This window comes from Pleurodeles waltl, chromosome 8 (genome assembly GCF_031143425.1).
Source record: "Pleurodeles waltl isolate 20211129_DDA chromosome 8, aPleWal1.hap1.20221129, whole genome shotgun sequence".
Lineage (NCBI taxonomy): Eukaryota > Metazoa > Chordata > Amphibia > Caudata > Salamandridae > Pleurodeles > Pleurodeles waltl.
In genome coordinates this window covers 1,483,044,568-1,483,071,962 of record NC_090447.1, presented here as the reverse complement: position 1 = coordinate 1,483,071,962, position 27,395 = coordinate 1,483,044,568, and the positions used below count along the sequence as shown (strand labels likewise).

The 27,395-nt window shown below is 46.0% G+C and overlaps 1 protein-coding gene across 5 annotated transcripts in view; it reads right to left on the bottom strand.

The window, feature by feature from the left end:
* Positions 1–27,395, bottom strand: part of ZDHHC23 (zinc finger DHHC-type palmitoyltransferase 23) — a 226,749-nt gene that overhangs the window by 66,062 nt on the left and 133,292 nt on the right. For all 5 annotated transcript variants that reach the window (XM_069202680.1, XM_069202681.1, XM_069202678.1 and 2 more), the window contains exon 3: positions 26,121–26,825. In XM_069202680.1, the coding sequence (XP_069058781.1) occupies positions 26,121–26,825 (705 nt within the window). The remainder of the gene's footprint in view (positions 1–26,120; positions 26,826–27,395) is intronic.

Here is a 27,395-nt window from a genome sequence, read left to right as displayed (position 1 = left end):
TCGTGGTTTGCCGAGCACCGAATACAAGATACACCCCTGTACAGCCACGATATTGCAAAATTATAGTTTTCTGCGGGCAAGCTGGCGCCAATAGTTTGTACATTTTTGGGGTGAGTTGTAGCTGGGCAACATTTTGATACTTGCTGTCAGGAATAAATGATTATAAAAACTCAGAAAGACTGGAGATCCCTGGTTTACTTTGCACCTGCCCCAATGTAGAAAACAGCTCATGACAGTACACATCAGAGACCCTCACTTTGTGATTAATGTGGTGAAAGGAAAATAAACATCCTTTGTAAGGGAAAACTACTGTCTCTAACCTCAACATGAATTCTGAACTCAGAAGCAGTAAGCCTACAATTCTGCAGCCACGTGTCCCATTTATAAATTGTAATCTTGCATCTTGTTATACAATTATGCAATGGGAGAAGTGTTGTTTCTTGGTCCTGATATACTTTTTCTCAGTGGTTTAGTCTATAAAGGTTTATAGCTCATTAAGACAGGCGCACTAACCTAGTATGAGGGAAAAGTTGTGTTTAAATTGACATAAAATCTGTGTAGGTGAATTACAACTGCCTTAGGTCCCATGAATTCTTCAAAATGACCTGAATAGTTTTGTGAAAACAGCATTTACCAAAAAAAGTAATAAAAAATAAAAACCAAAGTATTTTTTATACAAGCATTTACCAATGGACCTATGAGCATTATTCTCCTAACGAAAGGCCAGTTGTGTGCGAGTCCCCTTTGGTGTGTGGACTGCTTGCCCCTATGCCTTCATGAAAGGCTTCACACCCAATTAGCCTCTTTTCTGGCGGCAAAATACTTCCTGATATAACATGTTTGCTACCATGTGGAATAGGCAATAAACCAAAGGGGCAGTAATCCAAAATGGTAATCACTGTGTACCACTCATCAAAAACTGAAGTTGCAGCACCTCAAGTGGCTACCAGGTGTCCCTCTCGAGTCAGATTCAAGTGTTTCAAATATCCTTCACAAAGCTGAGGGATGTTGCTTAAACAAAAATGCACATATACCCTTTTGCTACTCTAATGAATTGTGCAAGTTTTCTATATGATAAATAGGTATGGCAAACTATATTATGATGAATCAAGCTTGGATATTTCAATAACTATCTTGGCTTGTGTTGAAGAATGTGATGACATTCTACTATGCATAGGTACTAGCAGTCAAAGGTAAATATAAGCGCCCTCGACACTGAAGGACTATTTCTTACATGATGTACATATGCAAAAGAAAAACAAATTCATTCAAAGTGAAGGCATCCAGTGGCTGAAGTGGGAGACCAAGTGTGCTGTACTGTGAGCTCTGATAGGTGGTTAATGGATAAAAAGTCCTCCCACCCCCATATGCATGTATTTTTATGTTATGTTTTTGGGGAAAACATAAGGCTGGCTAAAGCCATCTTTAGGCCAAGCCCTAGGATCAGGAATGCAGTCAAGTAGGCAGCAACCAACTGAGGAGATGGTTGGCACTGTAAAGTAAGGTAGCAGGCACCAAAGAAAGCCATTCTACAGAGCAGAGTCCAGTTGTTTAGATGGAAATTTTACAGAACATATCTTAGTCACCATTTTACTATACAAGGTACTGGGCTATATCAATGAGGTGGACAGACTGCACTGAACAATAACACTCATGACGAAAATGTCTCTGTGATGGGGCACGGAGGATGCTGGAGGGGGTGGGGGGTGTTCATTGATGTTCAGTAACAGTGATCAATGTCAGACTGCTCCACACAGAGGGTGATGGCAAGGAAGGAGATTATCAAAATTCAGGACGAAATAAGAAGAAAACTGCAAATTATTGGGGTTTGCAGGTTTTGGCTTGACCTACAAGATTCTCTGTACGTAAGCCAGAATCAAGATTTTTACGCTGGGACAAGAAAGAACTCGAGGTGGCCAGTAAGGATAAGTTACTTACCTGTAAATCCTAGTTCTCTTCCAGGGGTATCCTCATCAAAGTCATAAACATTGAATATTCCCGCCCTTGTGCGGGGACCCCGGAGCATATATATAAAATACATACATATTATCATGTGTAAAACAGCAATGCAGGCTATAATCATAAATAGGCTAAAATGCTTTATTTCTATGCAAGTTTTTTTTTTTTTTTTTTTTTTTATATTATAAAATCACAATAGATCATAAATATCTACCTAAGCCCCCAAAAACTGGACTTAGGGAAGTAAACAGCAGTAAATAGCAGAGAAAAATAGAAAAAACTACATTGAAAAACAATGAAGCATTCTTAGCCAATAGGCTGCATGCAGGTTAACACAGGAGAATCATAAAAACTTTGGCACCGTGCCTTTAAGACCATGAGCACCTCCAGTATCCCACCATGCCTCAGGGGTGAAGGGAAGGTGACAGTTGGTTCACAGTTAGGTCAGTACTTTTTTACGGTGACAATCTGTGTAACTGATCAGAAAGATAATCTGTCCTGCACTTCCAGGAGACTTGAGTCCGGGGAGGAGGGTGGGTTGTTTATGACTTTGATGAGGATACCCCTGGAAGAGAACTAGGATTTACAGGTAAGTAACTTATCCTTCTCTTCCAGGGGATCCTCATCAATAGTCATAAACATTGAATAGATTAGCAAGCCCATCCCTAAACTCTGCGGACTGTCTGAAAGAAGTGCAGGAAAAGATATATATTCATGCAAATAGATTTCTAAGAGAGGCCTGCCCCACCTGGGCATCCGCTCTTGCATCCGAGTCTAAACAGTAATGCTTAGTAAAGGTATGCACAGACTTCCATGTAGCAGCCTTACAAATCTCGGAAATTGGTACATTGTTAAGGAGGGCAGCAGTAGCCGCTTTTCCCCTTGTGGAATGCGCTTTTGGCCTAGCCAGTAATCTCTTATTAGCCAGTTGGTAACAGTTAACAATACAAGACACAATCCATCTTGATATCGTTCGTTTAGACGCTGCCTCTCCTGTTCTTAAATGACCATAATTTAGAAACAAATGGTTAGAATGTCTAATCGGTTTTGTTTTGTCCAAATAGAATTTCAGCACTCTTTTCAAGTCTAAAGAGTGCAATGCTTTCTCAGCCGGAGTCTCCGGCTTGGGAAAGAAAGTCGGTAAAGATATAGTCTGATTGATATGGAATTCTGACACCACCTTCGGAAGGAAAGATGGGTGAGTTCGCAGAACCACTCTATTATCGTGAAAAACCGTGTACGGTTCTCTGCAAGACAGAGCCTGAATTTCGCTGACCCTCCTCGCTGAAGTAATGGCCACCAAAAAAGCCGTCTTCCACGTAAGGTGCTGTAAAGAGGCCTTGTGGATAGGTTCAAAAGGAGGGCCCATAAGTTTTGACAGGACTACATTTAGTTCCCATGGAGGAGAAGGTCTCCGAATGGGAGGAAAAACCTTTTTTAAGCCTTCTAAAAAATCCTTGACTACAGGTATCGTAAAGAAGGATTCCTGAGAAGGCGACTTACGATACGCTGTAATTGCAGACAAATGAACCTTAATAGAAGATACCTGCAGACCAGACTTCGCCAGATGAAGTAAATAGGACAGTATGACGTCCTCCTGAGCTCGTATGGGATTTATACCTTGTTGAGAGCACCAGATGTAAAATCTCTTCCACTTAAAAGCGTAAGAACGCCGCGTGGAAGGTCGTTTTGACTCTTTCAAGATGCTCATGCACTCCTGTGAGAGCCCTAGGTGCCCATACTGTAGGAATTCAGGAGCCATGCTGTCAAGCTCAGAGAGGGAAGGTTGGGATGTAGGATTCTGCTTTCCATTCTGCTCAGGAGATCCGGACTGCACGGCAACCTCCTGTGAGGTCTTTCCGATAAGTTGAGTAGGTCCGTGTACCAGAATTGGCGGGGCCATTGTGGCGCTATCAGAATCATTCTGGTTCTGGAGTTGTAAAATTTGTTGATTACTGCCAGTATGAGGGGAATCGGTGGAAAGGCGTAGAGAAATGTCCCTGACCAGTTGATCAACAGGGCATTCCCTTGAGATCCCGGACGGCAGAACCTGGATGCGAAGTCTGGGCATTTCTTGTTTGTTTCGTCTGCAAAGAGATCCAACTGGGGTCGACCCCATTGACCGAAGATGTCCTCGACGACTTCGTCGTGTAGGACCCAGTCGTGCGCGTCTTCCAGATGTCTGCTCAGGAAATCTGCCTCTACGTTTTGCTGACCTGGCAGGTGTACCGCTGTGATAGACATTCCCCTGGCCAGGAGCCAATGCCATATCGTTTGGGATTCTCGAGACAGAGGTAGTGATCTTGTTCCCCCCTGTTTGTTCAGGTAATACATTGTGGTTGTATTGTCTGTCTGAATTAGGATAGATTTCCCCTGAACCAATGGAGAGAAAGATTTGAGAGCCAGATGGACTGCTCTGAGTTCCAGTAGATTTATGTGATAGTTCTTTTCCTTGTCGGACCACAGACCCTGAGCTTGGAAGGAACCCAGATGAGCACCCCAACCCTGAAGAGACGCATCCGTTACCAGAGTGTCGACTGGAATTGTCTGGTGAAACGGAGAACCTATCGACAGGTGAGGTCTGTGCATCCACCATTGTAGTGATTGAAAAGCCACTGCTGGTAGTCGAACTCTGTCCTCCCAGTGACCAGTCTTTTGGCTCCAATTGTTCTCTAATGCCTCCTGAAGGGGCCTCATGCGTAGCCTGGCATTCGGGACAATGAAGATGCATGAAGCCATGGAGCCCAGAAGCGATGTCACCTGACGAGCTGTAGGTGCATCGGCTGTTAATAGTTGTTGACACTTCCTGTGGATTGATAAAAGTCGTTCCTCCGAAGGATACACTCTTTGGAGCTCTGTGTTTAGTATCGCTCCCAGGTAGTGGAGGTTTTGTGTTGGAATCAAGGTTGACTTGTCGTGGTTGATTTGAAGACCTAGAGACTCGAAAGTTCTTAGAACGATATCTCGATGTTTTCTCGCCTGATCCGGAGATGAGGCCTTCACTAGCCAGTCGTCCAGGTAGGGGTAGACGAATATTTTTTGTCTTCGAAGGTGTGCCGCTACCACTGCTACACATTTTGAAAAGACTCGGGGTGCAGACTTCAGGCCGAATGGAAAGACTCTGAATTGGTAGTGCTGTGACGCTATCTGGAAACGTAAAAATTTCCGATGTTTGGTTGCTATTGGGATGTGAAAATATGCATCCTGTAGGTCGATGGAGCACATCCAGTCTCCCTGATGCAGTTGCGGGACAATCTGGTGAAGGGCTAGCATCCTGAACTTTTGTTTTCTTATGTACTTGTTCAGGAGCCGTAAGTCCAGAATTGGCCTGAAGAGGCCCTGTTGACCTTTTTTCGCCACCAGAAAGTAACGGGAGTACACCCCTTTTCCTTTTTGTGCCTGAGGAACCTTTTCTACAGCTTTCTTTTGTAGGAGTGCGAGAACTTCCTTGCGTAGCAGGCTGAGATGAGAAGGAAAACACCTTGCTGGCGGCAAGTGTGGAGGAGGTTTTTTGAAAAGGAGAGAATAGCCATGTTCGACAATATTGAGCACCCATTTGTCTTTTGTGATGGAGTGCCACTCGCGAAGATGATGCGTAACACTTCCCCCCACCGGAGTGGTGCACAGTGCTGAGGGAAGCAATGCCTCATTGCTTTGATGGTGTCTTTGCTGTAGACTGTTGAGGTCTACTTGCCCCTCGGTCTCTTGTGGGTCTACGTGCCTGAAACAGGGGACGTCCCTGTCGTTGTTGTGGCCTCTGAGACCAGTGAGGGGTTTGAACCCTCTGCTGGAATGGTCGTCTGTCATACGGCCTGTACCTCCGCCTGAAGTCTTTTTTACGTTCCAGGCCCACTGCCCTCATCGTGTCGACTTCCGTTTTCATTCGGGCCATCTCTTCATCCGCGTGGGTACCGAACAACGAACTCCCGCTGAATGGGAGGTTCAAAATGCGCTGCTGTGCTTCCTGTTTCAGACCCGTGAGCCGTAGCCAGGAAGACCTCCTAGCGCAGATTCCGTGCGCATACCCATGCGCAGCCAAATCCGCCCCGTCCGCCGCCGCGCTGATGACCTGGTTAGATACTAGGCCCCCTTCCTGCAAGATTTCCTGGAAGTCCTGTCTATCTTCCCTGGGCAACTTTTCTGTAAATCTGTGGAGTGAGTCCCACAGAGAGCGGTCATATCTGCCCAGAAGTGCTGAGGCGCTGGAGACCTTCATAGCAGATGCCGCCGTACCGCACATCTTTCTCCCCAGAGAGTCTAGGTGTCTGCTCTCCTTATCCGGGGGGACTGTGGAAGATGATGCCACAGAGTGTGTTTTTCTGGCTGCGGCTAAGATCACAGAGTCCGGTGGCGGATCCTTCCGCAGGAATAAAGGATCTTGTTCCGGAGCTTTGTATTTCTTTTGAATCCTAGCCGGGGCAGACTTGAGAGTGGCTGGAGACAGAAAAGTGTCCATAGTCGGTTGCAGCAAACCCGGTACTAGTGGCAGCAGTTTTCTCGAGACTGATCTATGTTGTAGGGTCTCAAAGATAACTGAGGATGAGGTGGCCGGCTCCGGTACCTCAATATTTAGCTTCTGCGCTCCCCTTAGAAGAACCTCATTAAAAGTGGTGATATCATCCACCGGGGAAATCCTAGCAGGTGGAGAATCTGTGAGTGTGGGGGAGTAGCGCCCAACAGACGATCCTGAAGAAGACCAAGAAGGTGATCTTCTGCGTGGTGTTCGTGACCTGGTTCTCCTTCGGGAACGGGACCTGCTCCGAGAGGCTGTAGCAGAGTGTGCAGGTCTTGTGGTCGGCTGACGAGAAGCAGAACGAGCCCGTCCTGCTCTAGCTGTAGGCGATGGCGTTCTCGGTAATGAGGCAGTAGGAGAATACATCCTAGAGTATTGTGAATCCGGGGATGCTGCCGGTCTATTCAGGCTCTCTAACCATCTGGGTGATAGAGTGATGGGAGAAACATGCCCCGATGCTCTGGAATGGGATGATGCACTCCTTATAGAGACCACCGGTGAGGGAGCTTTGTCCGCTGGCTCTACTGCCTGTGACACAGCTGAAGGTTGTGTCGACGTCGATTGCATCCTCGACGTCGAAGGTTGCGATGGCTGATCTGTTCTCGACGTCGAAGGTCTCGACGTCGGAGGTCTTGCCGTCGAGTGTCTTGACGCCGATCGCCTATCGCGGGACCTGGACCTACTCGCCGTCGTGTGTCTCGACGTTGAGTGGCGAGTGGTCGACGGCGGATGTTCATGCCGTCGAGGTGTTTTTGGTGTCGTGTCCTTCGACGCCAAGGGGTGAGACGTTCTCGACGGCGAACGGGAGCGCCGGAGATGGCTCGACGCCGAACGGCGGCCTGCCGTCGACGGAGATGTACCCCTGTGTCCATGCTTCGACGTTTTGTCCCTCGACGTCGGTCTGGTCGCCGTCGACGGCGATCTATGCCGGTGAGACGGTGGTGCCGATGACGTCGATGGAGAACAAACAGGCACAATCCTACCTGTCGACGTCGATCGGGCCATTCCTTCTGTTGTAGGTCTGGGAAGTGAAGAGGATGTTGACTTTTTCCTCTCCTGAAGCCCATGTAGCCTGATCTTCTCTCTGTCTTTGAGAGTCCTCCTTGACATGTTCTTACAATACTTGCAGGTGTCAGGACAGTGACTCTGTGGCAGGCAGACAATACACAGAGAGTGTGGGTCTGACTGGGCTTTCTTCTTCCCACAAGAAGGACATTTTACAAAAAGAGATGGCATTTTCTGTCAAAAAAGACTTCCAAACTCAGACAAAAGATGTTATCTGTCGAGTAAACAGGAAAAACACTATTTTTAAGGATTTTTCTGAAGAAAAAACTCAGAAAAACTGAGAGCTCAATGCTCCAGGATCCTCTCAGAAGAAGCCGGAAAAAAGAACTAACCTAACTGTGAACCAACTGTCACCTTCCCTTCACCCCTGAGGCATGGTGGGATACTGGAGGTGCTCAGGGTCTTAAAGGCACGGTGCCAAAGTTTTTATGATTCTCCTGTGTTAACCTGCATGCAGCCTATTGGCTAAGAATGCTTCATTGTTTTTCAATGTAGTTTTTTCTATTTTTCTCTGCTATTTACTGCTGTTTACTTCCCTAAGTCCAGTTTTTGGGGGCTTAGGTAGATATTTATGATCTATTGTGATTTTATAATATAAAAAAATAAATAAAAAAAAAAACTTGCATAGAAATAAAGCATTTTAGCCTATTTATGATTATAGCCTGCATTGCTGTTTTACACATGATAATATGTATGTATTTTATATATATGCTCCGGGGTCCCCGCACAAGGGCGGGAATATTCAATGTTTATGACTATTGATGAGGATCCCCTGGAAGAGAATCTAGTACATAAAAGGAAAAGTTTCTCAGTATAACAGCCATAGGCGCCGAACAAATAACCTCGTCCTACTCCGAAAGCAGGCTGTTGGTTTTTGATGATATACTAGGTGATCAATATCTATATTTCATCGACCTCAGAGGGACCTTGTTTTTGTATGACAAGTTAAGTTACTGATCTGGAAAATGGAAATGTATTTCTTAAAAAACCTCTGTTTAAAGGAGATTCGACATCAGGACCGGAGGCGAGGATTACGCTTTTCTTTCCTCACTTTATTCAACCAGCAAGCCAAGGTTAACAGAAAGACTTCATTTCCCAGCGCGCCTGGGGAGTGGCGGTGAGGTCCTTCGATCTCGAGAGGGCACCGCCATCTGAGCGCGACTCGCGCTTCACCCCGGCTGGTGCGCGATGCATATGAATTCAGCCCAAAAAATAAAAATAGCAGCAGCACGGCCGACCGAGCTCCCGTTTCTTTCATCCACAGTGCAGTATTGTGCCCCGCCTCGAGCTTGACACCCCTGACAGGGGTTTGTACTCACATTTTGTAAGAGACGCGCTCATGCTTCTGAACGACATCTACCCATGCAAGAGTTCTGCCCTAGTGAATAACAGACATGGGAGATGTCAAAGGGGCCTTCCCCTGTCGATAGCCCTGTGAGACGTAACATTGGCTGGGAGACCCCCCACCACCAATCCCATCAATACCCTCTATTAAATTCCTGGTGGTCCAGGGCCTAGTTACCATACACTGGTAGTAGCCCAGTAACCGTGGCCCTCTGACCTACCTTGCAGCTAAGTAGCACCATGAGTGAAAGGGAGGATACCTATAGAGGAGAAGAACAAGTCCGTTACCTCCCTATAGACAGTGACTTCTGTAGGATCATAGATGCTTCCATTTGGGCAGCAGTGAAGCAGGCGGTGGCCCCCTGGAGCAGATGATTACGCAGTTCACAGAAAACTGTGCCAGACCCCACCTCGGATGGGAAGATACCTCGCGGCCTACACCCTTCCTACTACCTCTTTGGACATCGACCCGTCCTGCACAGCCTAACCCCCAAATGTAAGAGGGCCCCTGACTCCAGTGTCAACACAGACACTTTTGATCGGCTAAAGAAGGTCTTTATGGCACACTTCCTCCTGACGGGGCCAGATGACTCAGTCCACACTCTCCTAGGGGTGCAAACCCCTTCCACACCAGCTCCTGATTCCCTCCCCTTTCCAAATACTGATTCCCCATCCTCTGACGGAGACCAAGACATTAGATCATGTCCCTGGCAGCCTTACACCCAAACCTACAAGTCCCAGGCAGACGTCCGACCCCAAGGATCATACAACATGCTAGACCCGGACCTCCTCCTACACCACAGCTTGGCGGACAAGGAAGCAACTAAATTGCAGGCAGCTGCTCAAGCCGCTGGACAAATAGGTCCGCAATCACCTAGGGGCGGAGTGTCCCTGCCCTTCTCCAGCTGACAAGGTAGCCGTGACACACGAGATCGATGAACACATGCCACCTTCTTTGGAAAATTCATATTCAACCCTAAAAAAGTGATAGGCAGATCCTGGCAGGCCTGCCAGGACATACTTCTAGCTGTCTCGGGCCTCTGATCCGTATCTTAGAAATGGCAGAGGATGCCAAGGCCACCTGTACTATCATCTCCCCAGATGTCCTGTCCGGCTGTGCCCACAGAGCCCTTATTTTTCAGGGCAATGCCAACTGCGTCATCTCAATAGAGGCGCAAGTCGCTTCTGATAAAGACTGATCCTAAACTGGGAGACCTTGCTACATCTGAAGCGGGATCTCTAGCCTAGGGTGGTCTCAATGGCAAACCTTTTGTGCACGAACTAGGAAAATATGTCCAAACCTTTACATCACTAGACAAGGACCAGAACTTGGTAAAGCAGATCTTCAACTCCTGGGTTTTCCCCAGAGCTGGCCGAGGAAGAGGGAGCTCTGTCAACTGCCTGCAACCACAAGCCCCCAGCAGGGACTCCGCCTCGAAGAGGGTAAAGTACCAGAACAACTCCAGGTTTGGGTCCTTCTACCAGACCAGGCCCTACCCCAGGCTCAGAGGATACCAGAGCGGCTACAGAGGCACCTCCAACTCCCAAGGTGAGTGTTCCATTAAAATCCCACCACAGGCTGGGGAGGTTTCTGTCAAATTGTCAAGCTCTTACTCATGAAGCAAGGGTTCCAGAAACAGTTTTTCAGCTCACCCACTAAACGCAGCCCCCACCTCCCCTTTTAGGGGTTTTGACTCGAGATATGGCTCTAGTGGAAGCAAAGGTGGCGGACCTCTTACACAAAGGTACAACTGTGGAGATGACTCAGCACCCCATAGGCTTTATCAGCAAAATTGTCTGGTGGACAAAACGACAGAGGTCAAAGACCGGTAATCAACCTGAAGGAGTTTAACGAGTGGCTTGTCTACCACCACTTTAAGATGCAGAGGATCCATCTCTTCTGCGACATCCTTCAACCCAATGATTGGATGATGCATCTGGACCTAAAAGATGCCTATCTAACGGTCCTAATCTTTGCCCCCCACCGGCGCTTCCCCCAATTCTGGTGGAGAGGTCGAACCTTCGAATTGACTTCTCTCCCATTTGGCCCATCTTCCGCACACTGGTGCTTCGTTAAGGTGATGCGACCCGATGTGGAATTTCTCAGAGCCCGGGGTGTCCGATCCCTAGTCTACCTGGATGACCTCCTTATAGGACAACGCCCCCAACTTTTGGGGTCCCATCTGCGTTTGGCTATCTCCCTCCTGTAATCGCTCAGAATCATCATCAATATCCATCCTTATCCCAACACAGTCCTCGGTGTTCCTGGGATTTGTGGTGGACTAGGTTCGAGCCACTCTAAGCCTCCCCTCGAGGAAGGTTAACAACATCAGACATGAGCTGTGCAGAATGGTGGTCAAACCTTCCACTTTCCTCCGGTAGATAGCCAGGATTGTGGGCCTGTTGTCCTCATCCATCCAGGCCAATTTTACCAGCCCACTAAAGTATCTGGGCCTGAAATGCCTCAAAGCAGTCCACCTCAGGGCAGGGTTCATACACTCCCAGAGGGTCCCTCTGTCGCAGGAAGAGGTTGAGAAGATCCAATAGTGGCTCACCCATATGGAGGCCTGGAACAGCCGGGCGATCTTCGCATCCTCCCCAGACCTGGTTATCGAATCAGACGCCAGCGGCTCCGGTTGGGGAGCAACCTCCAGGCCCTTTCCCACCAGAGCACTATGGTCATCCCAAGAGAGAGCAATACACATCAACTGCCTCAAGCTTCTTGCGGGTTCTTTGTGGTAAGGTGTTGGACCAAAGACTGAGCAAAGTGCTGAGCCGTATTGAAGATGGACCAAGTACCGGCTGTAAGGCATATAAATCGCTTGGAAGGCACTTGCTCCAGGGCTCTGTCGGAACCGGTGAAGGACTTTTTGGAGTATTGTCTGGAGAACCAGACTTCGGTGACAGCGGAACACCTCCCGAAACAGTCCAACCAGGTGGCTGACTGGCACTTCAGGGAACTGAGGGATGCAAGTCTCTGGCAGTTGATCCTTCGCCTTTTCAGTGCACTCCAAAATGTTTGGGGTCCTTTCTCAATGGACCTCTTTGCCACCCGGCTGGATCATCAACTTCTCAGATATTTCAGTTGGAGGCTGGATCCGGAGGCGATCGCCACAGACGCATTTTTGCAGGACTGGCAATTGGAACAGAGATATGCATTCCCCCCCCCCATTCGCCATGTTCACCCGCCTGTCAGCACAGGTGCGGTGACTTCAGGCAGACTTAGTACTGGTGACGCTGATCTGGAAATCGCAAGCTTGGTATCTGGTTCATCTGGAAATTTCTTGGGATTTTCCAATCCCTCTACCCCTCCGTCTGGATCTCCAACGGCATCCCATCGGGAATCCTCATCCTCTGGTGACGGTAGGGCCTCTTTCAATTATGGCATGGAGGATCACCGGGAACGCTGGAAAGTCCCAGGAATTTCAAAGTAGGCTGCCTCGCTCCTCTGTAAGGCATCGCAGGCAGCACTATTAAATTATATCGGTCAACATAGTCCAGGTGACTGGGCTGGTGGAGTCCGATGTCCACATACTGACATTTTTGGCTTCCTTGGCCAAAGAGTGCCAAGCATATCGATCAATAGATACCTTCAGGTCTGCAATATTGGTTGGTCATGCACCGATCGGGGATCATCCAGTAGGGGAACACCCCCTAGTGTTGAAACTGATGAGGGGTACAAGTCTATCCCTTCCACCAGAATCCAGGTATTCGGCGTTGTTGGGTGTCAAAAAAGTGATATATCTCTTTGTCATTGCAAGCCAAAAAAAACTTGTCTAGGAAGATATGGTCGGCCAAAATGGCTATATTGCTATGTCAAGTGTCCTGCAGACGGGTCTCGGATGTACAGGCTCTAGACATTACAGGTAGAGTATTTACCCCAGTGGGGGTTACGTTTCACAACTCTAGAAGAATGAAATGTAATTCTTGTGTGGTTTCTTACACTTCCTTTCCAAATTCCCCAAAGTTATGTGAGGCACGCTGTATTAAGGCCTATGAGGTTATGATGGAGGAGATCCGTTCACATGGGGAGTCCCACCCACCATAGCTAGATGGGTTCGTTGGGCGATGTAAGAGGCCAGTATTGATACTGAGATATTTGGTGCTCACTTGGTCAGAGGAGCGATGGCCTCCAAAGCGTTTTGCTTTGGAGCTCGTCTGGAGGGCATCCTCAATGTGCCAGATAGAGTCCTCCGACTCAACACTCAAATTATTCTACTTCAAGCCAATCCCCAATATGGCGCTGCTAGTGGTGGGGAAGATTTAAACTAGCGTAATCCTCGCTTCCAGTCCTGACATAGAATGAAAACTTTCCTAGCTATCGTAACAGAAAGTTTTAATTCCATTAAGGACTCTGAGGCGAGGATTAACCCACCTGCTATGGCACGCATATTACCTCCCTTGGCTTGTCATAAAGGTAGGCATTCATCTGTATCTGGAATTGAGTACTGGTTACTGTTGGCATTCAACTGTTCGCTAATGTTGCTTAATCTAAGACTCAGATGTAGTGTTGAAGACAATGATGGGTGCCAAGACATTGGTTGGGTTGTTTATTGTAGGATCAGACAGCTCCAAACGAGAATGAAGAAGAGTGATGATCGATCTCGGCCGAAGGAAGAAAGAGGGGGAGACAACAGCAACAGGGGACAGGGCAGGTGATTGGTTGATGTTATTGGAATGTTGCTTTTTCCCCCATGTACTGATGGGAAATGCAATCTTTCTGTTAACTTTGGCTTTGCTGCTGGTTGAATAAAGTAAGGAAAGAAAAGCATAATCTTCACTTTCGTGTCCTTAATAGAATTGAAACTTTCCATTACAATAGCTAGGACATTTTTCATTATGGTTATGATCCATAACAATAAAAACTGAAATTCCACTTTTATGGTTAGTATTGCAACTATATTACCCCTGATTTAAGTGGTGTCAGGATCACAGAATGAAAATGTCACTTACCCAGTGTACATCTGTTCGTGGCATCAGTCGCTGAGATTCACATGGTCTGCATAGCTCGCCATCTGGTGTTGGGTCGGAGTGTTACAAGTTGTTTTTCTTCGAAGAAGTGTTTTCGAGTCACTGGACCGAGTGACTCCTCCTTCTGTGCTCATTGCGCATGGGCGTCGACTCCATCTTCGATTGTTTTCCCCGCAGAGGGTGAGGTAGGAGTTGTACTATAGTAATAGTGCCCGCGCAATGAAATGTGTAAGTATGTACCTATTAAAGGTTTAAATAATATATATACAAATGTACAAAATTGAAGGTAACTTCTGGACTGCTACAGGCTTCCGGGGAGGTGGGTGGGCCCATGTGAATCTCAGCGACTGATGCCACGAACAGATGTACACTGGGTAAGTGACATTTTCAGTTCGATGGCATCTGTCGCTGTAGATACACATGGTCTGCATAGACTAGTAAGCAGTTATTTCCCCATAAGCGGTGGTTTAGCCTGTAGGAGTAGAAGTTGTCTGAAATGGAGTTCTTAATACAGCTTGACCTACTGCAGCTTGTTGTGCGGATAGCACATCTATACAGTAGTGTTTGGTGAATGTGTGAGGCGTAGACCATGTGGCTGCCTTACATATTTCATGCATTGGGATGTTTCCTAAAAAGGCCATTGAAGCACCTTTTTTCCTTGTTGAATGTGCCCTGGGAGTAATGGGCAGTTGTCTTTTTGCTTTAAGGTAGCAGATTTGGATGCATTTAACAATCCATCTGGCTATACCTTGTTTTGATATTGGGTTACCTGCATGAGGTTTTTGGAATGCAATAAATAGCTGTTTAGTCTTTCTGATGTTCTTTGTTCTGTCAATGTAGTACATTAATGCTCTTTTGACATCTAATGTATGTAGTGCTCTTTCAGCCACAGAATCTGGCTGTGGGAAAAAAACTGGTAGTTCTACCGTTTGATTTAGATGGAACGGTGAAATAACTTTTGGTAAAAATTTTGGATTAGGGCGTAGGACGACCTTATTTTTATGTATTTGTATAAAAGGTTCCTGTGTTGTGAACGCTTGAATTTCACTTACTCTTCTCAGAGATGTAATGGCGATGAGAAAGGCAACTTTCCAGGTTAGGAATTGTATTCCGCAAGAGTGCATGGGTTCGAAAGGTGGGCCCATGAGTCTTGTTAGGACCACGTTTAGGTTCCATGAAGGAACAGGTGGTGTTCTTGGTGGTATAATTCTTTTAAGACCTTCTATGAATGCTTTGATGACTGGTATCCTATACAAGGAAGTTGAATAGGTAGTCTGCAGGTATGCAGATATTGCTGCAAGGTGTATTTTAATAGAAGAGAAGGCTAGCTTTGCTTTTTGTAAATGGAGCAAGTAATTTACTATATGTTTTGGAGTTGCGTCTAGTGGTTGTATCTGATTATGATGGCAGTAACAAACAAATCTTTTCCACTTACTTGCATAGCAGTGTCTAGTGGATGGCCTTCTGGCCTGCTTTATGACCTCCATACACTCTTGGCTAAGTTGTAAGTGTCCGAATTCTAGGATTTCAGGAGCCAGATTGCTAGATTCAGCGATGCTGGATCTGGGTGTCTGATCTGTTGGTTGTGTTGCGTTAACAGATCTGGTTTGTTCGGCAGTTTGATGTGGGGTACTACAGAAAGATCTAGCAGTGTTGTGTACCAGGGTTGTCTTGCCCACGTTGGTGCTATTAAAATGAGTTTGAGTTTGTTTTGACTCAATTTGTTTACTAGATAAGGGAGGAGAGGGAGAGGAGGAAAAGCGTAAGCAAATATTCCTGACCAGTTCATCCATAGGGCATTGCCTTGGGATTGCTTGTGTGGGTAATCTGGACGCGAAGTTTTGGCATTTTGCGTTCTCTTTTGTTGCAAATAAGTCTATTTGAGGTGTTCCCCAGAGTGTGAAGTAGGTGTTCAGAATTTGTGGGTGGATTTCCCATTCGTGAACTTGCTGGTGATCTCGAGAGAGATTGTCTACCAGTTGATTCTGGATCCCTGGAATAAACTGTGCTATGAGGCGAATTTGATGGTGGATTGCCCACTTCCATATGTTTTGAGCTAATAAGCTTAACTGCGTTGAATGTGTTCCTCCTTGTTTGTTTAGATAATACATCGTTGTCATGTTGTCTGTTTTGACAAGGATGTATTTGTGGGTTATGATTGGTTGGAAAGCTTTTAGTGCTTGAAAAACTGCTAATAATTCTAGATGATTTATATGCAGTTTTGTTTGATGTATGTTCCATTGTCCTCTTATGTTGTGTTGATTGAGATGTGCTCCCCACCCTGTCATGGAAGCATCTGTTGTTATTACGTACTGTGGCACTGGGTCTTGGAAAGGCCGCCCTTTGTTTAAATTTATACTGTTCCACCATAGAAGCGAGAGGTAAGTTTGGCGGTCTATTAACACCAGATCTAGAAGGTGACCCTGTGCTTGAGACCACTGTGAGGCTAGGCACTGTTGTAAGGGCCTCATGTGCAGTCTTGCGTTTGGGACAATGGCTATGCATGAGGACATCATGCCTAGGAGCTGTAGTATTGTTCTTGCTTGTATTGTTTGATTTGGAGACATGTGTTGAATGACTCTGTTGAAATTGTGAATTCTTTGTGGAGTTGGCGTTGCTACTCCTTTTGTCGTGTTTATTATGGCTCCTAGATATTGCTGTACTTTGCTTGGCTGAATGTTGGATTTTGCAAAGTTGACGGTGAACCCTAGTTTGTAGAGGGTTTGTATGACTTGATTTGTGTGGTTTGAGCATTGTGTGAGCGAACTGGTTTTGATTAGCCAGTCGTCTAGATACGGGAATACATGTATTTGCTGCCTTCTGATGTGTGCAGCGACTACTGCTAGGCATTTTGTGAATACCCTTGGAGCGGTTGTTAAACCGAAAGGCAATACTTTGAATTGGTAATGTATTCCTTTGAATACAAACCTTAGATATTTTCTGTGTGATTGATGTATTGGTATATGGAAATATGCGTCTTTGAGGTCTAGGGTTGTCATGTAGTTGTGTTTTTTGAGCAATGGTAACACTTCTTGTAGTGTGACCATGTGAAAGTGGTCTGACTTGATGAATGTGTTTACTACTCTGAGGTCTAGAATTGGTCTCAGTGTTTTGTCCTTTTTTGGTATCAAGAAGTACAGTGAATAAACTCCTGTGTTTATTTGTGTGCTTGGTACTAATTCTATTGCATTTTTTTGCAGTAGTGCTTGAACTTCTATCTCTAGAAGCTGTGAATGGTGTTTTGATAAATTTTGTGATTTTGGTGGTATGTCTGGAGGGAATTGCAGGAATTCTATGCAATAACCATGTTGGATAATTGCTAGGACCCATGTGTCTGTAGTTATTTCCTCCCATGCTTCGTAATATTGACCTATCCTTCCCCCCACTGGTGTTGTGTGGGGGGGGTGAGTGACGTGTGAGTCACTGCTTGTTGGTAGTGGTTTTGGGGCTTTGAAATCTTCCTCTATTCCTAGGGAATTGCCCTCCTCTATACTGGCCCCGAAAGCCTCCCCTGTACTGTCCCTGGTAGGTGGACGGTGCGGACTGTGAGGTACTGGCTTGTGTGGCCTGACCCCGAAACCCTCCTCTAAAAGGTGTTTTGCGGAAGGTGGTATAAGATCCTCTGCTCTGCGGGGAGTAGAGTGCGCCCATGGCCTTGGCAGTGTCAGTGTCCTTTTTGAGCTTTTCTATGGCTGTGTCGACCTCCGGACCGAACAGAAGTTTTTCGTTTACTGGCATGTTAAGTACTGCCTGCTGAATTTCTGGCTTGAATCCAGACGTTCTGAGCCATGCGTGCCTACGGATGGTAACCGACGTATTAATGGTCCTTGCGGCTGTGTCTGCTGCATCCATAGAGGAGCGTATTTGATTGTTGGAAATATTTTGACCCTCTTCAACAACCTGTTTTGCTCTTTTTTGTAGATCTTTTGGGAGATGTTCAATAAGATGCTGCATCTCATCCCAGTGGGCTCTGTCGTATCGCGCTAGTGAGTTTGCGATGCGCCACTGGTTTGCTGCCTGGACAGCGACCCTCTTCCCGGCTGCATCGAACTTTCTGCTTTCTTTATCTGGGGGAGGTGCATCCCCAGAAGTGTGTGAATTTGCCCGTTTTCTGGCAGCCCCTACCACCACAGAATCTGGTGGCAGCTGAGAGGTGATGAATACAGGGTCCGTAGGAGGCGCCTTATACTTTTTGTCCACTCTAGGCGTTACTGCCCTACTTTTAACTGGCTCCTTGAACATCTCCTTTGCATGGCGTAGCATGCCTGGGAGCATAGGCAGGCTTTGGTAGGAGCTGTGGGTGGAGGAGAGGGTGTTAAATAAAAAGTCATCCTCTACTTGTTCAGAGTGTAGTTCCACATTATGGAACTGAGCTGCTCTAGCCACCACTTGTGAATAGGCTGTGCTGTCCTCAGGTGGTGATGGCCTAGTTGGGTATGTGTCTGGGCTGTTATCAGACACTGGTGCATCGTACAAGTCCCACGCGTCTTGATCTTGGTCGTCGTGGCTCATGGCGGTGTGAGCTGGCGAATGTGACGGGGTGTAAGTTGGCGAAGCCGGAGTTACAGGTGGAGGCGAGGGAGGAGGTGTTACCGTCTTTGCTGTTTGTTGCTGAGGAGCCTCTCGTGCTACAAACTGAAGTGTTCTCTTTCTTTTGACAGGTGGAAGGGTACTGATCTTCCCTGTCCCCTGCTGAATAAAGATACGCTTTTGCGTGTGATCCACTTCAGTGGATTGCAGTTCCTGTTCGAATCTGTGTCTTTTCATTTGTGAAGACATAGAAAGTTCTTCAGTATAGGAGCCTGAAACTGGGTCTGTTGGTGCTTTTTTCGGCTCCGAAAACCCTGTTGTTTGTTTTTTCGGCTCCGAGGTAACCTTCCTCTTCTTTTGTGCCAAAAAATCTTGGCCTCTATGGTCTTCGGCGCCACTGTCTCGGCGTCGATCCGTGTCGACACCGAACTCTCGGTGTCGATGCTTCTCTTTAGCACTCTCTCGGTCCCGAGGAGGCTGCGTGCCGGTGTCTCGACCGGAGTCGGACGATCTCGACACTGAATGGGCCTTTTTCGGTGCCGATTGTTGGTCACCGTGAATTTGGGTTGAGCCATGGCCGGTTGGCAGTGGCGTCCCCTGGGCCTTTTTGCCTTTTTTTATTTCTGATCTCGACGTCTTACTCACAGTTTTTGTATTGTCGAGTTCGTCGGAGTCTGAATCCTGGATGGAAAAGGATTCCTCCTGTTCCTCTTCTGTCTCGAACTGTCGATGCTCCTTTGGCGTGGACGCCATCTGCAGTCTTCTCGCTCGACGGTCGCGCAGAGTTTTTCGGGACCGGAACGCCCGACAGGCCTCACAGGATTCTTCGCTGTGCTCGGGTGACAGGCACAGGTTACAGACCGAGTGTTGGTCCGTATAGGGATATTTGTTGTGGCATTCAGGGCAGAATCGAAACGGGGTCCGTTCCATCGGCGATGTTCTCCACGCGGTCGGGCCGACTAGGCCCCGACGGTGTGCCGAAATCTACCCCGAAGGGCACCGAAGCGCTTCGATGTTCAATGCGTTGTCGTATGTGTTTATCTCGAACCGGATCGCAACGATACCGTCGAAAATCTTCCGTTTTCAGCTATCTTTCCGTTCCGAAACTCGGAGCGACAGGAACACGTCCGAACCCGATGGCGGAAAGAAAACAATCGAAGATGGAGTCGACGCCCATGCGCAATGAGCACAGAAGGAGGAGTCACTCGGTCCAGTGACTCGAAAACACTTCTTCGAAGAAAAACAACTTGTAACACTCCGACCCAACACCAGATGGCGAGCTATGCAGACCATGTGTATCTACAGCGACAGATGCCATCGAACCTGATGTTACCATTTATGGTGGACAATCAATCAATTAATGAGTCATGAACCGGGATTTATAAAGCACATCAAATCACCCATGAGGGTCTCAAGGCGTTGGGGTTGCTAGCTTCTCCGCGCGGATATGTTCATTCAAACAGCCAGGCCTTGAGTCCTTTCCTGAATTCCTGGAGCAATGCAGTAGTCCTGAGGTGCAGGGGAAAGGTGTTTCAAGCTTTGGTCGCCAGGTGTGAGAAGGAGTGTCCTCCGCTGTTAACTTGGCGGATATGGGGGGTGTCTGTGAGAAAGAGGGATGCGGACCTTGGGTGTCTGGTTGGTTGGGGGAAGGTCATGCGTTTGTTGATGTATGCTAGACCCTGATGGTTGTGTATGCTTGGGTCAGCATCTTGAACTGGCATCTCTTCTGGCTCAAGAGCCAGTGTAGCTTCTTGAGGTGTGGTGTGATGTGGGTCCATCGGGATGGTCGAGGATGAGTCTTGCCATCGAGTTTTGTATGGTCTGTAGTCTCTTCAGGAGGCGTGCAGCGGTTCCTATGTAGTGTGTGTTCCTGTAGCACTGGTGATGAGGGTCTGTGTGCCAGTCCTTTTAGTGTTGACCGGAAGCCACCTGAAGATCTTGTGAAGCATACATACGGTGCGGAAGCAGGTAGATGGCACTGCGATTACCTGTTTCTTCATAGATAGCTTTGCTGGGCAAGATGATGCTGAGGTTGCAGGTATGGTCTGACGAGGCTGGGCCCAGTTCAGCGGGCCATCATGTGTCGTTCCATGGCGAGGTGTTGTTCCAAAAGATGAGGACTTACGTCTTGTCCAAGTTGAGTTTGTGGCAGATATCCTTCATCCAGTTGTCAACGTTCATCATATATCTGTGGAAGTTGGCTCTGGTGGTAGAAGGATCTTCTGACAGCGAAAGGATGAGCTGGATTGTAGGAGTAGGAGATGATGTTGAGTCAGTGCGATCTGACTATGATAGCCAGTGGGGTAATGTGCGTGTTGAAGAGGGTGGGGCTGAGGGACAATCCTAAGGGGATGCCACAGATTATCTTCTTGGGTTCTAAGGTGATTGGTGGGGGACGGATTGGGGTTTTCCAATGAGGTATGAAGCAATTCATTTGAGGGCGTCTCCTTGGATTCTGATGTGGTGCAGTCTGTTGAGCAGGATGTGATGGGAGACAGTGTCAAAGGCAGGTGACATGTCCAGGAGGATGAGGCTGCTGTTTTGCTGCAGTCCAGGAAGTCCCTGATGTCATTGGTGGCTGCGATCAGGGCCGCCTCTGAGCTGTGGTTGGCTTAGAATACAGATTGAGAGGGGTCCAGGCGGCTGTTGTGTTCCAGGTCTTCTGTGAGTTGCTGGTTGATTGCCTTCCCAAGAACCTTTGTTGTTGGAAAGGGGAGCAGGGAGATGAGTTGGTAATTTTCCAGTTCTGGTGGGTTGGCAGATGGTTTCTTCAGGAGGGGGTATCACTTCAGCATGTTTCTATTCCTCAGGGAAAGAGGCAGAGGTGATGGAGGTGTTCAGGACTTTCTTGAGCTTGTCGCCAATTGTCTTGCTCCAGAGTACACAGAGTTCATGTTGGAGCTCGTGGCTTGAGTTGTGAGAGGGTCCCAATGGGTGAGCAGGTGTCCAGGGTTTGTGTATGTGGGTGTGAACAGACTGATGCTGTTTGCAGGGGAGGGATGGGGGGAGCGAGGTCGCGGTTTGAGTTTTTCATAGATGACAGAGATCTTGGAGTTGAAAATGTTCCCCAAGGTGTCCCACAGTTCTTGGGATGGGGGGTGTCTCTCTCGGCAGCTGCAGGGTAGGAGACCTCCTTCACGATGGCAAAGAGCTCCTTACTGAGGTTTGTGCTGCCTTCTCTGTGGTCTGCTACGTCTTTCTTCTTCATTTCTTTCAGGAGGCGGCGGTACTGGTTGAGCACTGTCTTGAAAGCAGTTAGGTCTCCTGTCTCTGCTGGTGCCTAATGGTGTAAATCACCTGCAGGGTATTTAGACTAGGGTGCAGAAAGTGTTACCCTACACCTTATACAATATGCTAATGCTCGGCCTCCTGCATAACCATGCCCCAGTCGTGCTCTCTGATTCTCCTTTTGCAATGAAAGTGAATATCAACCACTAAGGAGTTAAGCAATCAGCTTTCTCTACCTTCCACCTCCAGCAGTGAAAAATAGAGATCATTCTTTAACGGTGATAAATCCCACAGAATATCTACACCACAAGTTTCAAGTCTTATTATTCAATGACAACTCTAATGGGTGGTAGAAAATGTTTTATGGTTCTCATACTGGTGGACAAAGTACTATATCAGGAGCACAGGTACAACTGCACATCTGCAAAAATGAAAAGATATATAGCGAAAGTGCATTTCTTTGTCAACTTCTATACGCATAAAAAGAAGTCCGAGAGCCAGAAGAAAGTCCGGTAAAGGATTGCCCATCCTAGTTGACTACAGATATCAATCAGACCTGTGGAACTTTTATGGTCTGAAGTGAAACAATATTCAAAATAACCTAAACTATACATGGCCAAAATAATGATCAGTTACGTTACGTTATGGCTATTTGTAAAGTGCGCTATCACCTGAGAAGGTATCCTGGTGCTGAGCAGGTATGTGTGCCTAGCCCTGCAGACAGTAAGCCAGGTTTTCAGCTTCTTATGGCATTCAAAATGAGAGGAGGCGGCTCTAATATGGCGTGAGAGGTTGTTCCACGCTTAAGAAACAATGCAAAAACGCCTATCCTGATCTGGTTCCGAGGATGTGAGGTTGGGTGAAGGAGGGGTACGTGGGGCCTGAGTTGAGTAGTGCCTTGAATGTGTGTGTGTGTGGAGTTTGAATTGAGTGTGTGCGAGTGTGTGAGTCTGTGTGTGTGTGTGTTTGTTTTTCGGGAGCTAGTGGAGTTCCCTAAGGTGTGGTGTAATGCCAGTTCTGTGTGGGAAGGTGAGGACAGGTCTGGCTGGCAAGTTCTGAATGGTTTAATTTTTTTTGCACATTTGCAAATCAGAAATGGTTGTCATAGTCATAAAAAGTAAGAAATGTCTGTTTAAACCCTAATTCAAAGAAAGACAAAGTCAGATATTAGTTACGATAACAAACTGCAATACACTCACCCAAACCTCTACAACCCTGTGAGTGAAACATTGTCCCTCTCATAATTCTTTCAAGTCGTTTTAGAAGGGGTTACATATCGCATTGCCTAGTAATTTAGGGCATACTTGCAATGCTCACCGAAGGCGTGATAGGTGATGTTGAGAAGAGAATGATAAAATGCTATGGACCTGACTGGTTCACTGTTACATTTTATGTTAGATGTCATGGGTCTGGTCTACTTATAACCAAGTTATAACGTAACTTATAGCAAGTTACAACACAGCCACCAATATGCCTTTAATTTAATGGGGGATTAGTATTGCACCGTATGTTGCCTGTAGACAGGCATTTTGATACATGAAAATTTAAAGATTACTGTGGTAGCCAATGTTTTTGCTGCCGATTAGCTCCTCTGACACACCAATAGACTTAGAAGATATTTAGTGTGATAACCCAGGATATGCCTTCTTCGGTGTGGTTATATATTATTTTGCAAACAGTAATTTTGTATTTTTTGAATTGTATTTCTGTAATCCTGCTTATTTCCTTGTGGGACTGCTTACACTTAGTACGGAAGCTTTGTGGGGTATAGTAACAAGCCAGTGATCAAGGGTGTACACCTAATTAGCTTTCTGAGAAATGTTATGCAAGAGGCCACAGGCCTGATCTGATTATTCTGATACATTATGACACAGACTATTGACGTGACTTATTTACTGTGAAAAGCTTATGTTAAAGCAATAGCCTTTGAGGGTGAATTATTATTACACTGTGTTAGGCCTGTACACAGGTATCTTGTTACATTCACGTCACTGAAAGTCAAGAATTCTGGTATTGGTTACCCCTTGTAACTAATCCTGGGGGTAGATATCGACTGAGATCAATCTTGCTAGACCCTTTTGTCTGGGGGCTGTTAAAAACAAATTCCTCAAAAAAATACACATGTACTTAAATGCACATACCTGGAGAGCTATTTTCTGCCCATCATCTGTTAAAAGTGTCATTCACATTCTGCTTCTACCCTTAGCAATCATACTGGGACTTTAAAACAACAACACTACATACACCACCACTGCAAAATGATGGCCATCCACTGCCATGTATAATTTTATTTTTTATTACATTCTTATGCCTGAGATATTTAGGCAGAAGCATGTGTTCTACTTTCATTCTTTTTTGCTGACCTTGCATATGCTTGTTAAATTTGTGTGTTTTCATGTGGATGTGTAAGTGGGAGCATGCAAATATAAGTACGTGGTTGAATGTATGTATGCAGCAGTGTGAGGATGAGTGACAGTGCACCTACGATGACTTAAGTGCCTGAACTGAAGAAGCACTTTCATTTATAAACCAGACTTATTAACAGCCAATGCCTCTTTCTTCTACGGAAAAAAGGAAAACTGAGAGGACTTAACTAGAATGGATGTTGTATTATTGAACGGTAATGCCTTGCACATGTGCATTGAAACTTGTAAATAGAGGAAAACTAGTTACTTCTTAAAACCAGGCAATGACTGTGTGATTTACACTGATTTCCACATTTGAACAGCCACGTAAGCAACTCATCGTCGATCTTTTCTTTGAGGACTATTTACAGAAATGTTTCTTCTGCTTTGTCCTTTTCCGCACGAGAAAGAAATGTGAACATGCCTCAAACTAAGAAGTAATGCCTATACCACATAAATGATAATGTTACTCACACATTTCTGACACATGGTAGAAAAAAAAACTATAGTTGCACTAGTGCATGCTGCTCTTATGCCACCAGTGTCACAGTTAGAGACTAGGAGTGCTTGAGCAACGTATCTAGATGGTAAAATCACAAGTACTTTCAGTGCCGGCGACTGATCCTAGAATCTCAGAGAACCGTCACTGAACATTTTCGCAAGTGCACTGTATGATTCAATCAGAGAATTCCAAAAATTAAAAACTCAGGAACACAGGGATATGCAGCCCTATCACTTCAATCTAAGGGCAGCTTCAACCTAAGGGCAGTGAAGGTGTAACTCACAATCCATCCTCTCCAGCCTTTATTGGTCTTGAGCTGCTTTGGGAGTCCTTCTGGAAAAGGCCCACAGTGACCAAAATGTAGTTCTATTGCAACCATATGTACCACAAACCCATTTTGGGAAATGTGTTGTCACATGGGCCTCATCAAGACATTCAGCAACCAATATACCGGCCATTTAGACATCCAGTATTCCACCAACCTAATTCATGATAGCGAGATTGCACTTTTTGGAAGAAAACATGTACTCCAGAGATTGCAACTCAAGACAATCTCTTTAGGGCAAGAAAGGGAATCCTTGGCTCTTGTGGAAGGTGTACTCTTTCAAGCATATTCACCCATCACATTCGTGCTATGGTCAATTCCAAGTCACAATGAAAATGAGTCGTTTCCTGCGCCATTATCTTGCAAGTTATAGCTGAAAGATGGCATACCATGCTGAACAACTATGATCCTGTTGCTTCTCTGATATAACAGCACTATATAAGTATCAGTACATACATACAAGATTTCAACTAGCCTTTACTTGCTTCAGACTGATGTTTACAAACGTTCTCACATCAGCATGTGAAAGCTTGCTAATACTTTTGAAATGTTTGGAAGACTGAATGACAAACTTGTCTTCTGGCACATCATCTTTCCTAGCGCAGTAGACTATACTCCCTCCATATTCTAGCTGGAAGATATCCAACAGAGCCAAGTATGTGGCGCTGGAGTTGGTTAGAGATTCAGAATAGCCTGCCAGTTGGCAGAGGATATTGGCTGGTGATGCTTTTTATAGCCCCTGGAAAAGGGACACCTGCTACCAAACCATATTGGTCAAACTGTTTAGGTAAGGACTAAAAGGACGTATGCAGCAATACAAATAGAAAAACGTTGCCTTAAACCCTTTAAAAACATTCTACAGCAGTTTGACCCACTGATAAAAGCAAAACAATGCCTGATAAGGATTAACAGTAGATTGGAATGATGTACAAGTAATGATTTGAGAGTGTTAGCAGGAAGACAAACAAATTATTTCGATCCCTGCATCTATTGGGAGGGATTAAATAAACAAAGTACAAAAGGCCATCGCATTACAACCATAGGCTATCTTTCCCAACCACACAAAAATAACGTAATATTTGCAAGTGGTTTTCTCACAAATCAAATGTACAAAATGCTGGCTCTAAGAATCATCATAGTTTCCAGAGAGAACGCATCCTCAGGCAATCACATGTGTGCCCAGGTAATGAAGTCTGCTCAAATTGGAACTTTACCACTGACTATACACTGCTGTTCATGTGTTAGAACTTAGCTCATGTTACAGGAATTTGTGCTTACCAAACACAGTGATGATCCAGTCTGCTGACACAGGCACTACAAATCCGGCAGTGTCCTGCACGGGACGGCTTAACAAGTTTACATGCCGTACACCAGTTTTTCTCTGTGACTGGAGGGTTTTCAGGCAATGACCTGGCACAGCCAACAGTGTCATCCTCGGCTGTATACTTAATGTCACTCCCAGACAAAGGCTTGTGAAAGCCATTTGACCTTGCAGTCCTTCTGTTAATTGATTCTGGAGAGCCGCTGAGGGATGATCGGATGCCTCCTGTCTTGATACTGAGGTATCCAGGGTCCTTCTTTGCTTGAGTGAGAGCTCCCAACATTAGCAGTAGTCCGCATGTGATGGTGATCACATGACCGCTTCCCACATCACCTCTCGGAACCACTTCTCGAAGGAAGGTATAGTACATGTAGCCTAGGGAAAAAAGCCCAAGGCTCAGAAAGAACAGAGTACGCCCTTTGTTCCTGTGGGTGAGGTAGTAGTACCACAGCACCACCACAGGAAGTGATGTAAGGATGATGATAGTCAGCAGGTAGTGCAAAGCTGCAACGTGCAGGAAGGCAGGAAGGAGAATCAGAGGAGGAACAAGGCTGATTTCAATCTTTCGGGCACCACTAACCCAGGGTATACGAAAACGGTCCAAAATAGTCTCTACGGTTCTCTGGAGAGTTTCTGGTTTAAGAGGTTTGCAGTTTATCCACCTATAAACAGATTGTGTAGATGTTAATGTATGAATGACAAATGTTCCATAAAATGTGAATAACCACAATACATAAAGCACAAAACAAACTGAACAACAATTAAAATATATTTACTATGAGCTAAAAAAAAATAAAAAAACACAAGGAAAAATATAAATTAGCACCAATTTATAAAGGCTCCTAATGGTTTTTCAAAATGTTTAATGCATTCAGTCTAGTAGCATTTAATGAAAGTGACATGTTATACTGGTGATTTGTTTCATCCTCCTTGCACCATTACATTTCTCACAACAAATCTACCATTCAGATTAACCGTTTAGCCTCCGATGACCCAACACCGTTCCACCCCTTGCGCGCTTCCTCCTCCCTGGCACTTACCGGGGAAGCAATGCTGCCTAGGAGTCATCACTGTTAGACTGCAAGTTACTCATAAGTCCATGCAGCCCAGGCTCCTGCGGTGAATGACTCAAACACTGCAAGGAAATCCAGGGGGTTGTTGCTCCAGAAGCGGGTAGTTAATTCAGGAAATACTAGTTCATGATAAGTGTAGCACTGAAACATTGAAGCTGC